The sequence below is a fragment of the Cucurbita pepo genome, chromosome 19 (assembly GCF_057944985.1).
Source record: "Cucurbita pepo subsp. pepo isolate OVF chromosome 19, ASM5794498v1, whole genome shotgun sequence".
NCBI lineage: Eukaryota > Viridiplantae > Streptophyta > Magnoliopsida > Cucurbitales > Cucurbitaceae > Cucurbita > Cucurbita pepo.
The window spans coordinates 9,061,572-9,078,016 of record NC_141816.1 but is presented as its reverse complement, the minus strand read 5'-3'; the positions used below and the strand labels follow the sequence as shown (position 1 = coordinate 9,078,016).

The 16,445-nt window shown below is 33.8% G+C and overlaps 1 protein-coding gene across 1 annotated transcript; it reads left to right on the top strand.

Moving 5' to 3' along the window:
* The first annotated feature begins 590 nt into the window (after positions 1 to 590).
* On the top strand, positions 591 to 15,287 carry LOC111781827 (DNA polymerase delta subunit 1). The gene is made up of 30 exons (XM_023662539.2): positions 591 to 947; positions 1,064 to 1,174; positions 1,744 to 1,850; positions 1,940 to 2,099; positions 2,418 to 2,613; positions 2,729 to 2,864; positions 3,036 to 3,173; positions 4,090 to 4,167; positions 4,493 to 4,584; positions 6,096 to 6,162; positions 7,000 to 7,071; positions 7,381 to 7,467; positions 8,249 to 8,368; positions 8,449 to 8,547; positions 8,930 to 9,037; positions 9,150 to 9,245; positions 9,397 to 9,462; positions 9,595 to 9,651; positions 9,728 to 9,815; positions 9,906 to 9,985; positions 10,686 to 10,799; positions 11,084 to 11,198; positions 11,286 to 11,458; positions 11,584 to 11,655; positions 13,849 to 13,923; positions 13,994 to 14,083; positions 14,163 to 14,323; positions 14,630 to 14,703; positions 14,789 to 14,876; positions 15,028 to 15,287. Exons 1-30 carry the CDS (start codon positions 695 to 697, stop codon positions 15,113 to 15,115), a joined length of 3,261 nt encoding a protein of 1,086 aa, XP_023518307.2. The 5' UTR covers positions 591 to 694; the 3' UTR covers positions 15,116 to 15,287.
* Positions 15,288 to 16,445: the final 1,158 nt, after the last annotated feature.

The window sequence follows — 16,445 nt, the reverse complement described above, 5'->3', positions numbered from 1 at the left end:
ATTTTTTAAATCAAATAAATTGTGTTTTAGGTTAGGTTGAGAGAGTTTGAGGCTGAATGACTCTTGAAATAATAATAAATGTTTTATTTGATTATTTTTTAAAATTGGAATATTTTAACATTTTATTTTTGGAATATTTTAAAATTTTATTATCCATATAATTGGGTATAGTAGTTAGGATGTTAACCAATAATAAAGATTCGTTCTCATCAAATAAAATATATTTTTTTATTTTTATTTTTCATTCTTACTTATTAATTTAGATATTTAAATACATTTTTCAACGACTTTTATTCGTTAGTATCTTAATGAAAAATTATTATTTTCGATTCAATTATATTTAAAAAATTATAATATAAATGTTTATATATTATTTATTTTTGTTAATATAGAGTATTTTTTAAACGTATATATATCTCTAAGAGTATTTTTTATTTTTTTAAAAAACTTTTAAGGGCAGATTTTTTATTTTTAAAATTTAAAAAATATTAATAAAAATCTGAAAAGGAATAAATACTAATTGGTTCGAATAAATACTGTTATTTTTTATTTTGTTTTTGAAGCTTTTAAGGGGAAAGATTTGATAAAATATCGCAAAGCTGTCTTCAAAAGTGGCGGGAACCCTACTCCTCTTCCGCGTCTGCCATTCCACTTCCATTTTCTGAGTTCACTCTCTTCCACAAAAACCAGAGCCATGAACAAGGGCAGCGGTCGGAAAAGTCGACCACCGCCTCAGAACCCTTCGCCGGCTCCACCGGCCAAGCACCAGGCACTGTCTCAAGAAGAAGATTTTGTCGATGAAGATGTTTTCCTCGACGAGAATCTTCTCGACGAGGACGCTCTCATCCTCCGCGACATTGAGGAGCGTCAGGCCCTCGCTTCTCGTCTCTCTAAATGGACTCGTCCACCTCTTTCCCAGGAGTACGTCTCCCAGTCGAAGAGCATTGGTGAGTTGAAAGTTACTGCTATGCTTCTGCTCGGGTTACTACATTTTTTTTAATCATTTAGAAATTTGATGCGTGTTTGTGTGTTTTATTTACTTTTTTCACGGTTGGTGTTTCAGTGTTTCAGCAATTGGAGATTGATTATGTGATTGGGGAAAGTCACAGAGAATTTTTGCCGAATTTGTCTGGCCCTGCCGCTATTCTAAGAATTTTCGGGGTTACGAGGGAAGGTTTGCATCCGTTTACGAATTATAAAATTATCCGTTATTCTAATGAGCGATATGTCCCGAAGATAATGGTAACCATTTGTTAGATGTCCTAAGTATAGCTTGTGTGACTACTGACATTATCACCCCTCGCGTTAAGCCATTTGCATACATTTTTCTTGCTCTGTGCTTGTGCGAAAACTGGCCCTGTGGCATTGCGAGAGTAATTTCCTTGAGGTTAGGCCATACTCCATTTTGTATGTGTATGACGAAGGTTAAATTGTCCAATTGAGGATCAGCAAGGGCTGGATCATCAATAGCGAAGAGCTACAAAGAAAGAATAAAACACTCAATTTTCCATGGAGAAAAATTCTGGTATAAATTATAATAACAGAATAAATATTAAGATTTATAAGGAAATACTATATATTCTAATAACTTAGGCTATAGCCACTGTTTGACTGAGTGGAGGAGAGATTCTCTGATTCTCTATGTTAGAAGTCTTGTGTGAGATTTATTGTTGAAAGTTTTTCTTGTTTCTGTAAAGTACGCTTCTACTCATTTGGTACACCATTCTGTTGGATATATACTAGGACATAGTGTTTGCTGCCATGTTCATGGATTTGAACCATACTTCTATATCAGTTGCCCTCCAGGAATGGGTCCTGATGATATCTCTCTTTTTCACCAAACACTTGAGGTAATGCATTATATCAATTCACCTGTTGATACTAGTGCAGTTTGAAGTTCTAAAAATCTGCCGTTGTTGAATTGGTGATGGTGTTTCAGACTAGAATGAAGGAGATGAATAGGAACAGTAAGGCACCTAGTTTCGTGCGCCGTATTGAATTGGTGCAAAAGCGAAGTATTATGTACTACCAGCAGCAAACTTCTCAATCCTTTCTTAAAATTGTTGTTGCACTGCCAACAATGGTCGCCAGCTGCCGTGGTAATTATTTATCTTTTTGAAGTAATTTCTCAATGGGGAGGTACAAGTCTTATATGGTCTTTCATTATTTATCTTTCACTCTTTTTGTATGCATCGTTTAATAAGTTATATTTTCCACGCCATTTGTATGTCTCTTTGTTCTTTTAGAAATAATTATCCGTAGAGTAACACAAATGCTTTTTATTTTTTTAACTTCTTTGTAATGTTTCATTTTATCAATGAAAACTTATGTTTCTTTTTCTTTTTAACAGTGTCCCTATGAGAAGTCTGATGTCATGCTTTATCTCATTTGTATTGTTGTTAACATTCTTTTTCCAGGTATTCTTGACAGGGGCATACAAATCGATGGCTTTGGTATGAAGAGCTTCATGACATATGAAAGCAATGTGCTATTTGCCCTCCGTTTTATGATTGATTGTAATGTTGTGGGTGGAAACTGGATTGAGGTTCCTGTGGGAAAATATAAGAAAACTGTTAGAAATTTATCATATTGCCAATTGGAGTTTGATTGCCTGTATCCTTTTGATCTACAGGTGTCTGTCTTTATGTGTATTTTTTGAAATTTTTATTCAAGTTCTACTTTTAGACGAGCTTTTTATTCTGGATACTTTCCTTAACACTCTTCATAGATATTCAGACTTGATCAGCCATGCCCCCGAAGGGGAATTTTCTAAAATGGCTCCATTTCGGATCTTGAGTTTTGATATTGAGTGTGCAGGGCGTAAAGGCCATTTTCCTGAGCCTACCAAGGATCCTGTAATTCAGGTTTAACTCTTTATTTCATCTAATTGTGTGTGCTAAAATCAATTTCTTGGCTTTTCAGTTATGAACTTTGTATACTTTTTCTTGGTTTAGGTTTTGACCTTTTCTGAATGACTTTCTTTCTAAGAAAAAGAAGTTTGTTTACCCTTTCTGAACGAGTCTACCTATATCTAGGTGGCAAACCTAGTTACTTTGCAGGGAGAGGACCAACCATTTATTCGCAATGTCATGACCCTTAACTCTTGCTCTCCTATTGCGGGCGTTGATGTCTTATCATTTGATACAGAACGTGAAGTTTTGCTGGCTTGGAGGGTATTATCATATGACATCCTTTCATAATTAGTTGTTCAAATGATTGTTATCCTTTCTGTAAAATCTTAGGTGAATCCTGCATTCATGAAATAACTACCAATGATATTTCCTAGAGTCTAAAGAACTCTTTTAAAGAATTCATGGTAACTTCTAGACTTATGCACAATATTTGATGGCTTTATTCTTGCTACTGTTTTCAGTATATATGTAATTTCATTTGTTAAATTAAAGTAGTTTCTTATAAGAGGAAGATTGGCTCTTTAATCAATATATCAATGAGTAGTCAAGACTCCGTAATAACAGCTAATGTGATGTAGGACATCTAGGCTACTATTCTAGGCATTTATTATACTTTCCTTAGTTTCATGAAAATTTTGTTTAAGTGATCTTTTATCTTATGGTAAACATTTTTACTGTTTAGTTATTTTTATGTTGTTCAGCCAGTTACCTTGGCTTTTAAATTCTGTTCCATCCCTCTTACTTGTATAAATAAGGAGTCGCAGTCTTTGTTCATTACTTTTTGACTACAATGAATAAAATTCCCCGCACTAGTTTACATCATAATGTCAAAAGATAAGTTATTAGCTCAGTATCATATTAACCATTTGCTTGGTTATGGATTGAATAAAACAATAATTATTAGACAAAGAATGTGTGATCATGTGCTCAAGTAACAATTAACAGACGTGAGAATGCACATTTATCTTCACGTCTCTTTATAATTTATAAATTGCAGTTTGACAGCCTTTCTTATTAGAAATGATCGTGGATCAAGGGAAGGGGACATGAAAGTGGATTTTATGTTTATTATTTCATTCTTTGATGTATTATACCCTAGTGACAGATGGACTTTTGATGTGTGTAGATTGTGAATGACGAGAACAATTTTAACTCTGACGACAATATTTGGTTGCAGGATCTAATTCGTGAAGTAGACCCTGATATAATAATTGGATATAACATCTGCAAATTTGATTTGCCATATCTAATAGAGGTATTTATACCAATGTATTTGGTTTATGAAATTTGGAGTTCTTTGCAATATTCTTTTTCTTGTGAAGAGTTCTTCATGACTGAGAAGTATTTATTTGTTGTAGTTGACATGGTTACTAGTTCACAGATGTCTTCTATGTTGTTTTTCTGCTCAATCTATTGATAATTTGAAAATGCTAAGACGTCTCATAGAATTTTTCCCGAATCCATTGTCAATATTTTGTGAGGTCTGAAAATGTTGATGCCATCACTTCAAAACTAAATGTTGATTCTATCGATTATTTCTGAACTCGTACTAATGCACTATCCTGCTTCTCTGAATGTAGAGAGCTGAGGCACTGAAAATAGCAGAATTTCCAATATTGGGTCGGATCAGGAATAGCAAAGTTCGTGTTAAAGATACAACTTTTTCTTCAAGGTATACTAGAATTTAGGTTGTCTACGACTTTGATCGTGTTATACTTTTACGCTTCATAAATAAAATTTTCTACTGAATTATTCTTTCCTAAATTCAATTTTTTTCTGAAAATATATTACTATGAATATGTTGTCCATTAAAAATAATCATTTGTCTGCTGTCAAGTAGACGGGTTTGTGTAAGCATTCTGGTTTTGATGGACATATGGCTAATATGAACAGACACCCAAAGTTTCTTTGGGAATGAAAGCCTTACTTCTTGCCCGAAGGAATCTTTATGTTTTTATTTTCTAAGAAGAGTGAAGCAGTTGATGTGATTCATCCCTAAAACTATCAAAGAACTCCTATCGTCCAATTAGAACCCCTTGTTAGAAGGAGTGAAGATGGGGCCAGGGTTCCTTGTGGAGAATTTTGTTGTGAATGAATTTCCCATTGTTTGTTTATTTATGTTTGACACGATGTGATTCAAGAAAGAATGGTGAGCCAAAAAATTTAATAGGGGAAATTAGTGGAATACATTTTGAACTGATTTCTTTTGGTCCTACCCACCATTATTTTACGTAGATGACCTATTCCTTGTGCCATCCTTCATTTACTAGTCCAATGAGCACTCTACATCGATATTGCAGAAAGTTAAGTTGTTAACGACTATTACTTATCAATATCAAAATTGAGTATTTAGGGACATAATTGAAAATTTTAATGTTTTGGGATTAAATAGATAGAACTCTTTGAATTCAATGCCTTAATTTTTAATTTAACGACTTTCGGTTGCAACTTCATTTATTTACAAGTAAGACATTGTTTTTATTTTTATTTTATTTTACTTGGGTGAACATTTAATGCTATTCAAGTTATATATGTGGTGTTTTATGTTGATAAATTATACTCATGTAGGCGAAATACATAATTCCATGATTCCATCCAAAATGTCTATACCAATTTTCAATTTCATTTCCAGTATTTCAAAACTTTCACTATTTTAGCTAGTAATATGTATGAAAAAAAACTAATAATGGTGAACGTTCATTAAAGTGAATGGCAAGTTCTTGTAACATTCTTCTTCTTACTTTGACATGTTTCAAGTATTATACTGTTTGGTTACAATTAATGATTCAATTAAAAACCATTATGGGTTGGCCTAATAGTCAAGATGGATCATGTAATTAATGAAGGGCTTATAGAGAATGGGTTCAAGCCATGGTGGCACTAAGGTCTAATATCTTACGAGTTACCTATGCATCCAAATGTAATAGGGTAGACAGTTGGCCCTTGAGAATAGTTGAGATGAGCACAAGCTGGGCGGACACTCACAAATATAAAAAAAATTAATGATTGAGTTACATTATTTTGTAAAATATGAAGCTTTACAGTTATGCTAATAAAGGCAGTATATAGAGAAGATATATGAATGGCTCTAATGGTTTCACTCTTACATTTATGTATTTGTTATGTTTTATGTCATTTTTTTTCTTGGTTACAAATGAATTTAATTGTTGATTATTGCCTCAGACAGCTTGGAACAAGGGAGAGTAAAGAAATAACGGTGGAAGGAAGAGTCCAATTTGATTTACTTCAGGTTTTATCTTTATACACATTAAATAATTAGCACGGATGATGCATGTAAGAGCTTTAAATTTGATTTCATTTTGTAACATAATAGGTTTTTAAATGAACCATTATTAAATACTAATATGTTGTCTGTATAAAACCACATATATTTGAAATGTATGACTAGTATTATTTTGATGTATTAGTTTAGTGTAGTTATTTTTTTCTAACAATTAATATGTTCTGAACGAATTGAAACTATCAAATATATTATTCCAAGTTTTGATGCCTTTTTTTATCATGTTAATGTATGTGTATGTTAATCTCTTGCCTTAATGTAAAAATAAAGCATATAAGATAACTTACAACTATTGACTATAACGTTGACACTTTTTTAATCTAGCAACCAAAAGCAAATGTTAAATGTAATCAAATTACTTTTAGTCTTGCCAGTTCTAAGAATAAACTGGCTTAATTGGTTGTAGCTGCTTGCACTCTTAATCCCTCAAGGGGAGATCAACAGTTCCCGTACAAGAATGAAAAATCTTTGAGGATTAAATATTGAGTTACGCTGTATTTTCAATTTTTAATAGAATTTTTGTTTTGAATATATCTTTTACTTGACCACTAAAAGCTTTTTTTAACCTTTAGTAAAAGAAAACAATTGAATTCCATGAATGTGTTACATGTATTGAAAGTAATATGTGATTTTATGAAGGGATGTATTTATAGTTATCTTATTGAAGAGTGGGAATTGGTCACAAGATGATTCCAACTTTCTACCTTTTAATAGTTTAAAGATAAAGATGTTTTTTAATTCATCAAAGCTTAATTTAGCTCATGTTTTTGTTCTCTTATTTTGCAGGCAATGCAACGAGATTATAAATTAAGTTCATACTCGTTGAATTCTGTTTCTTCACATTTCCTTTCTGAACAGGTGATATTCAAGAGTCCTCCCTTAGACCTTCTGATGTGAATCTTTATTATAATTTGTTTCTCTAGGCAATTAATATTTATGTATTCAGTCACTGGTGTGAGTGTTAGTTGGATTTGGAACATTGTATTTTGTTGTTTACGCTAATAAAGAGTACTACTTCATTTGAAGAGGGCTTCATATTATTTCTTTAGTTTACCAAGAGCCTAGGAGTTATAAATTATATTTTACAATTTAATTTGTTAGAAACAGTGAATTATCAAGCTTCCATCTATTCATGGTTGTTATGATGATTCATTTTTACTTCTGCAGAAAGAGGATGTCCACCATTCAATAATATCAGATCTTCAAAATGGTAATGCAGAAACACGTAGACGGCTGGCTGTTTATTGTTTAAAGGTGCCTTCCTCGACTCATTTGCATTTCAGATATTACCATCTCATTCAATATTACATTTACTTATCATTGTTTTTTCGAGGCAATCCATTTTATAATTGAAATTAGTCCTGCAAAATAGTGGTGACGTTTGTAAGCACGAAGAAGGATTTAGTCTACCTTATTTAGTGTACATGGAGGCTGTTTACTTACATCCTGGTTAGAATGATAAGGTAAGAGTTTTATCAGAAAAAGAAGGTATGTTAGGAGGGAAAATTTTGAAGAATGATTAAGTTAGGAGGAAATTTTTTGAAGAATGATTCTTTCAGTGAGCAACCCCAAGAATTAGTCTATGGTTCTGTCATTGAAAACTTCTACCCTCTTGCATGCATTTATGTTTTAGACATCCTGGTCGGTTGTGATCTGGTGGAAACCTTGATTTGGTAGGCCTAAGCCTTTCATGAAAATATATAATTGTTTTGTAGAAGATAAATGCAGTCTTCCGTCAGCCTTTTCTTTTTCTGTCCTTTTGCTTATTTCTGCTTTCTTTCCTCTCTCTTTTTAGTAAAAAAGTTGTGTCCGTAGATTTTCATATGCTTGGTTTTGGAATCCCGTGGAGAAATTTGGAAATGATCTAATATTATTACAGCCACCAAGTGCAATTATTTTTGTTTAAACTATGCATTTTCTTAGCTTTGGAACTCCATTGAGGTTGTTGTTTCCAATCTTTTCTTTATATTCTTGAGTAATATCAAACTTTCTTAAAATTCTTTTGGTTTCATATTTTTGGGGTGCGGGAATTCAGGATGCATATCTTCCACAACGGCTTTTAGATAAACTGATGTTCATTTACAATTATGTGGAGATGGCTCGAGTAACTGGTGTTCCTATTTCGTTTCTTCTTTCAAGAGGGCAAAGCATCAAGGTAATCCTTCTGTCTTTTAATTTTTAGGCACTCCTTTTGACCTAGCAGAATTATTATCAACTTTAAGAATTTGTTTCCAGGTGCTCTCTCAACTCCTTAGGAAGGCAAAACAAAAGAACCTCGTTATTCCGAATGCTAAACAGGCAGGATCTGATCAAGGAACCTATGAGGGTGCTACTGTATGTTCTTCGACATCCTGCATCTTTTTCCTTGACTCAACAATTTATTTTAATCTTATTGATGTTTTTAAGTAGTAAATGATAGAGGTTCCATAGGTGCTCATGCCACGAATGTTTAGTGTAGTTACTTTAATGTAGGATGATGTCTAAGCTCAGAATCTTTGTATTCTTTGTCGGTCCTAATCTGAGTCTCAAAAACATGCCTCAGAATTGAAATGGTTAACATATTTGCTCCATTCTGACTGACTTTTCTTGCATGTGAAAATCCTCAGACTTGAGCAAACTTAATTTGGTCGATTCGATTACTTCAATTCTATGTTGCTATGAATGTATCAGCTGAAATAGGTAATATATCTGAATAATCTCGGTTTCGAACATGCAGGTTTTGGAAGCAAGGGCTGGGTTCTATGAGAAGCCCATTGCCACGCTGGATTTTGCATCTCTGTATCCATCCATCATGATGGCATATAATTTATGTTATTGCACTCTGGTGACGCCCCTAACATATTTTTTGGCTTATAGAATGTGCTGTTCATTTCACGCTGGGAAATTATTCTTAATAAATTTGGGGGAAGCCTTCAACTTTAAACATTCTTTTGAAGGTGACTCCAGAAGACGTTCGCAAGCTAAATCTGCCCCCTGAACATTTCAATAAAACCCCCTCTGGTGAGATATTTGTCAAGCCAAATCTACAGAAGGTCAGCGGGTTAATAATTTCCATTCTTATGAAAGATATCTGGTTTAGTTTATGCCTCCTCAACAAAGTTAACCACCTGTTTAAAACTTACAACTTCTGCAGTAAATATTGTTTTTCAAACTAATGTACCAAATAACTTTGATATAATTCAGGGGATACTTCCTGAAATATTAGAGGAATTATTGACCGCTCGGAAAAGAGCAAAAGCAGATTTGAAGGTAATTGCATTGCTCTTTCAGTAGTTGGCTTGTTGCGTTACACAATCAGTGTACTGTTCCAATTTCATGTTTTGTCAGTCAAATTTACTTCGTTTTGTCAATAATATTTACATCCATGTTGCCTTTGTGTAGGAGGCAAAGGATCCTTTTGAGAAGGCTGTGTTGGATGGTCGACAGCTAGCTCTGAAGGTACATTACATTTTTTTTTTATGTACCCCATTCTGTTAGTTTTTTGGACTTAACATGTTTCCTTCTATCTTTGCAGATAAGTGCAAATTCTGTGTATGGGTTTACAGGAGCTACTGTTGGTCAGTTACCGTGTCTAGAGATATCTTCAAGTGTTACAAGCTATGGTATACTAAAAAATACTATTAATTCTTATTATCCTTAATTAAATTCTTTACGCTCAAGCTATTCATATTAATGAATTGGCTACTTTAAAGGCCGACAAATGATTGAGCACACAAAGAAACTTGTGGAAGATAAATTTACAACTCTTGGGGGCTACGAGCACAATGCTGAGGTAAGTTAAAATTTTGTTGATGGTATTTTTGGAAATAAAATATAATTGACTTAGCTCCATTTTCCAAGTTTATTTATGCTCAGTTTTACAGAGGAACTCGGTATTGCCTTTTATTAATTCAACGATCATTTGCATTTGTGTCTTTAAATGGGCTGTAATTGAGGGAATCTATCTAATTATAGTTCTAGTTGCACATCAATGAACGAAGAAGCACATATAATAATACAAACTGAAAGAAGAGAAGGGGTAAAATTTCCATTTTGATTTAGAAGATTACAGGATTATCAGTACAAACTATTTGACGATGAATTTGAATACTATAATAGACCAGACAGTTCAAGTCAATCCCAAAGAATCAGGACTACGTTTAGCTCCTCTTTGTCCTGTTTAAGCTCTGTACTTATGGAAATTGTATTCTTTCCGTAGACAACTTCTTTTAAGTATTTGATAGTTTCTGTAGCGTTGGAATACGATGCCTGTAGAATTGTCTATATATTTTCAATTAACAACGATTTCCCTTACTAGTTGAATCACTGGTCTAAAAAACGTTTTGATATGTCTAAATGGTTGAGACAGACTTGAATTGTTAAATCATTGATTTTATGTTCCAACTTCTAAAAGAATAATAATTAGATTCTTGTGTTGCATCAATCTATATCTCATTGATGACCTTACAGAAGTCAGCGTTTTATGGTTTTAGGTAATCTATGGTGATACAGATTCAGTAATGGTACAATTTGGTGTGCCCAGTGTAGAAGCAGCGATGATCTTGGGAAGGGAAGCAGCTGATTATATCAGTGGTACTTTCACAAAAGTAAGAGTTGCTTGCGCTGTTGTTATGCCTTTTTATGTTTTTTTTCTCGTTTTTATTGGTATACTGCTAAGTGCTTTGCAAGAAGTTTTCCATCTGCTTCTGTATTTTTATTATGAGTATAGTATATGAGTAAATTAACTGTATAGTTTTTCTTTGAAATCCAAAGTAAACAGTTTATTATCAGATTTGTAACTTTTTCTTATAAATTTCCCTGTGCAGTCTTAGCTGATGTTTTCATCTTCATTCTATTTTTTTTTAATTGTGTGTTCGTTCATGGTTTGTAGCCCATCAAGTTAGAGTTTGAGAAAGTTTATTACCCATATCTGTTGATTAGTAAGAAGAGATACGCTGGTTTATTTTGGACTAATCCAAACAAGTTTGACAAGATGGATACCAAAGGTAATGATGGAGAAGCTAAAAGAATTTGTCTTTGCCCACGTTTAAATTATTTCCCTCCATTTCAAATATTCTATTTGACAACCGCAGGCATTGAGACAGTTCGAAGAGATAATTGTTTATTGGTGAAAAACCTTGTAAATGAGTGCTTGCACAGAATTCTTATTGATAGAGATGTCCCTGGGGCAGTTCAATATGTGAAGAACACGATTTCAGATCTACTTATGAACCGTGTGGATTTATCTCTCTTGGTTATCACTAAGGTTGGAGATATATGTCAAATATTTTTATTTCACTTTCATTAAGTGTCAAGGAACCCTTGTCATAAGTTTGCTTTTAGGACATTAACTTGAAGGCTTCATAGTGCATTAAATTATTTGATCCACAGGGACTGACAAAAACTGGAGATGATTATGAAGTGAAGGCAGCTCATGTTGAACTTGCTGAGCGCATGCGCAAGGTTGTGGTGTTTCATTATAGTTTTTTCCTTGTTGTTTGACTCTTTATTTGGTGTCAAATTCCTACACGTCTATTTTGTTGACATAATGAACATCGGTTCCACTATTATCTTTGCATGGGTGTATTGAGGAAAACTATTCATGATTTGTTCGACCATGTAGTGTTCATTAGATGCAATCCTAGGTTTTCTTACTGTGGCACGTCTGGCTTAAGACTAATAGTAGTACAGCGAACCTAAGAACCCTCATAGATATGCAAACCCCTAGATCATAAATGCTGAAACTCCCCAATCAAAATGGTTTCATCCCAAATAATTGTAACTCTTGTAAATTCGATCTAACAACTTTAGTAAGACCTTTAGATCTAAATATCCAAGTCCTCTAGAATGATAAGGAATTATCCCAAGGAAAAGTAAAACCTGGATTACCTTATTGATCAAATATCTCAAGATAAGAAAACTTGTTTGAGATTCAAATCACTCCACAAGCAAGATAGACATGTCAAGCTTGAATGATTCTACACATGTTACCTATTCTACATAGAATTGAAAAGAAACTTAGCATTTAGTTAAAGGAAGGCACAAATGCTTTTTTACTGCATTTTTCAAGTCTAGCTTACAAAGACAACATACATGACTTTGTATAGCCTCAAAAGAAAATCCTTGACCTTTCACGAGGCGTTTCAAGAGTTATATAACTTTTGTACTTTATAACCATAATTAGCCACTTTGTAAATGTAACTTTAAAGTAAATACAAAATCTTAAAACTCAAATTCATTAATGAAACACCATAACTCTAGATTACCATCCACCCAAAATTTGTAACCATCCAAGAAACTTGATTCTTTTTTAATGTGACATTGCAACTTGAGTTTATCTTGTGGTAATTTGAAAACATTTTTCTCACATCTTTCTTAAAATTTGTATATTGTATGATTGAAATGTTTTTGTTCATACCACTGCAGCCCTCTCATTTATGTCATGCGCATACATATGCATAAACTTATCTTTAGTGACATGTCACTTGACCCTAGAATTATTAAGAATTTATACCTCTTGCCACTGCCAATCCTAAAGTGTAGGAATTGGAAAATTTTATACCATGAATATGGTATCAAGTAATTGAATAACTTGGATGCATCCATCTTGACTGAGCTCAAGCTTCAATGACTAGATGACCACTAATTTTCCCAACTTTCTCATCACTGCAATCCCTATTTTTAGTTAACCTGTGGTTGCTTAGAAATTCTAACAATTCCACACTCTACAAGTACCCCACTAATGATTATACTTCCCCCCTGCACATGGGTTTTATGTTTGCTTGCAAGGACTTGGTCTCGAAGAGAAATTCATCTATTAGTAGATTTGCTAAATTTTAATTATGGGAATGCCCAAGTAATAATTTTAATTATGGGACTAGAGTAAGCTATTTTTTGATTCTATATATTACAAGAAACATACTAATGGAACATAAAAGTTCAGATGAAGCAACCACACAAAAAAGTCCCGAAAGAAAAACGTGACCAAATAGTCACTAAAGCTAATGCCCTATCCCACCAAAGCCATTATCTGAGGGACAAACAATTGGAGAGAGCCATGAAGGTTCCAACAAGAGTGACTGCACGAGTCACCTTCAAAGCTGCTAAAGACCACAAATAAATATTGAAAATGAAATCCTTAATAATAACTAATAATTCCTTTGAAGCTTTTGAAGAGTTGAGCTCATCGCCAATGATTGAAGAAATTCCCTCCGGAGAAGGAAAAGAAAAATAGAGCTTGGATTCTTATAGAAACCGTTGGAGATGCTTTTCATAATCTGAAATGAGGCTGCTAACACTATCCCTATTTTATTTTGGTATCCTAATTGATAAATAGCATGCTTATTCTAATAGATTCAAAATCAGTGCTCCTCAGCGCAGTATTTTCACACATCCATGTGTTTTCTGACCCCTATCCTAAAAGAATTCTGGAAATATACTATTAAGTCGCACAAGAAGTATTTGTAAAACGAAAGAAAATTTTCTTCTTTCTACATATCATATCTTGCATTTTGTGATGCATATTCTTATTTCATGACTCCATTGCATGAATGCTTGCAGTAAGAAACATGGTTTTTGATTCTCGTAGCCTAATCCAGTTCGTTGCTGTGTCTGGTTTTAAAACAAGATTATCTAACTTATTTCTATCCTTAATAGCGAGATGCTGCCACTGCTCCAAATGTTGGTGATCGAGTACCTTACGTGATCATTAAAGCTGCAAAAGGTGCCAAGGTAATCCATTTGATATCTCAACCCTTCCAATGCTCAATGTGTATGAAGATTAATATTGGATGACAATCAGGCATATGAGAAATCAGAGGATCCCATTTACGTACTAGAGAATAGCATACCAATAGACCCTCAGTACTATCTCGAGAATCAGATGAGCAAGGTTTGATCTCTTTATTCTTTTTTGTTCTGTTCTTTTACTTCATTTACGTAGACGTTGAAGGATTATGTCTAAGTTGCAGCCTCTTCTACGAATTTTTGAGCCCATCCTGAAAAATGCTAGCAAGGAACTTCTACATGGAAGTCACACGAGATCAATTTTTATTTCTACTCCTTCAAACAGTGGCATAATGAAATTTGCCAAGAAACAGCTTACCTGCATTGGCTGTAAGGCTCTGCTAAGGTAATTTTGAAAGTTTTATTATCCATTTTGGTTTTATCTAGTTTGAGGGCAATATTTTCTTCTAATGTTCGATGTAGGAAGTTCAATAACCTTGCTATAGTGAAATTGAGAGGAACTGATTTTTGTTTCCATTCTGCGTTACAGTTTTGGAAAAGCAAAAATTGTTTTAAGACTAGCGCTAGTTTGTTGTGTCATTTTAACAAGGAACACAATTATTATCTTTTGAATATTTTTGAAAAGATTCACTTGAAAGTCCGCAGAGCAATATGTATTGAATAAATTCTATACTATACTTGACTACTCCAGCAAGGCAGACCATACTCTCTGCGCACACTGCAAAGGAAGAGAAGCTGAACTTTACTGCAAAGCGGTAGAAAATGGTAATCTTCTTTGTAAGAATTTGTTCCAATATCTAGCTAATTGAATTCTCACCTATATAAAATTTTTGGTCGTTAACCGTTGCAGTGTCTGATTTGGAGATGGTTTTTGGAAGGCTTTGGACGCAGTGCCAAGAATGCCAAGGGTCCCTTCACCAAGATGTTCTCTGTACGAGGTATTGTTTTATTACCTTCTTGACGTAATTCTTATGATCATTACTTTTTCCTAGTATTATTAGCATGCATGCAGATCTTCTATTCTAGATTCAAATGTTGTTCTTGTGCCTCTGATGCATAGTTTCACAAATGCTATATTTTGGTTTACAGTCGAGACTGTCCAATATTTTATCGAAGAAAGAAGGCACAAAAAGACATGGCTGAAGCTAAACAGCTTTTGGAACGTTGGAATTTCTAATACCGTTGAAAGGTTTTGTTTTGCTGTTTTTACCACCATCAAGTTCATGATTTTGATATTGACTGGAAATTTGATCTTGTTGCTAGAAGCCTCCTTCCTCCTGTAAATTATAATTATTATAATTACTATGCATTTGAAGGCAATATATGGTTTTACATCATTTGTACATTAACTCCCGGTTCTCTTCACTGTTGTTATATTGTCGATTATCTTTCTTCAGAGCTCATGGTTTTTTTGCATCATAGTGGCCATCCTCTGGGCCATAGCTTCTAGCATTTGTGGGAATAGTGAATCCACATCGACATGGGTCCATAGAGTCGAGTGGAACCAGATGTTGGAAGAGTGGGCAACAGGCTATGCTATGAATCTTAGGGTTCATTGATTCCATCATGAAATCATCCAAAGAAAAAGAAAAAAAAAAAAAAAAAAGGCAGATATATATGGGCGCACACACACACATGTATACAAGTTGCTTAGCGACTTACTGGATGAAACGACCGTTTGAAATGTTTAACTTACATACTAATACACACACTCAAGTTAGATGTTAGTGGCAAAAAAGTAGTGACAGTCTGTGTCTTGAGAAGAAGTCCAACCTAGAGGATTGTGAAAGCTTCCTTTTAGAGAGCAAATGTTGTGATGTACATGAAACTCTTTTGAAGGAGTAATACGATTAAAGAGAGTCATAAGCTAAGAAGAGCTAAACAAGTTTATTGTTTGAGATGGTGCTTGTCCATGATATATTGGTGCTAGTGCTATAATGTGTGGCTTGAGTCGAGGTAGCTAATAAGAAGCAACAGGGGATCGTCACGGTCAAGTCAGTCGAAGAATCTTAAATTTGACATGATTGGGCTAAGATGACATCCCTTCAAAGTGGTTGCTTGTCCTGTGTTAGGAATCGTGATGTCATTCAACTTTGACCTGTTTATAGGAAAGATGGACACATACAATAGTACCCAAGGAAGAACAGTTTAGTTATGAAGTTTAACAGTTTAGCTATAAAGTTTGAGTGGAACATACCTACCTTTTGGATGGTAAAGTAGTGGATAGTGACAGAATGGATCCTTGGCAGCAAAATGTGGATGATGAAGGTCAAAAAAAAAAAAAAAAAAAAAAAAAAAAAAAAAAAAAAAGAATTAGATTTTGCACTAATTGATTTATTGGCTTTCATCTTCGCACTATGTTTCAGTGCAGAATTGGGAAACAAAATGTCAATGGAAGTCTTTGTTCAATCCGTAGGGTCAGAAACAGAGGTGGAGATTGGTCCCTCATTCTACATCAAAACAACACATACTCCAATCCATCAGGTATTACTGTTCCAACTTTTCAG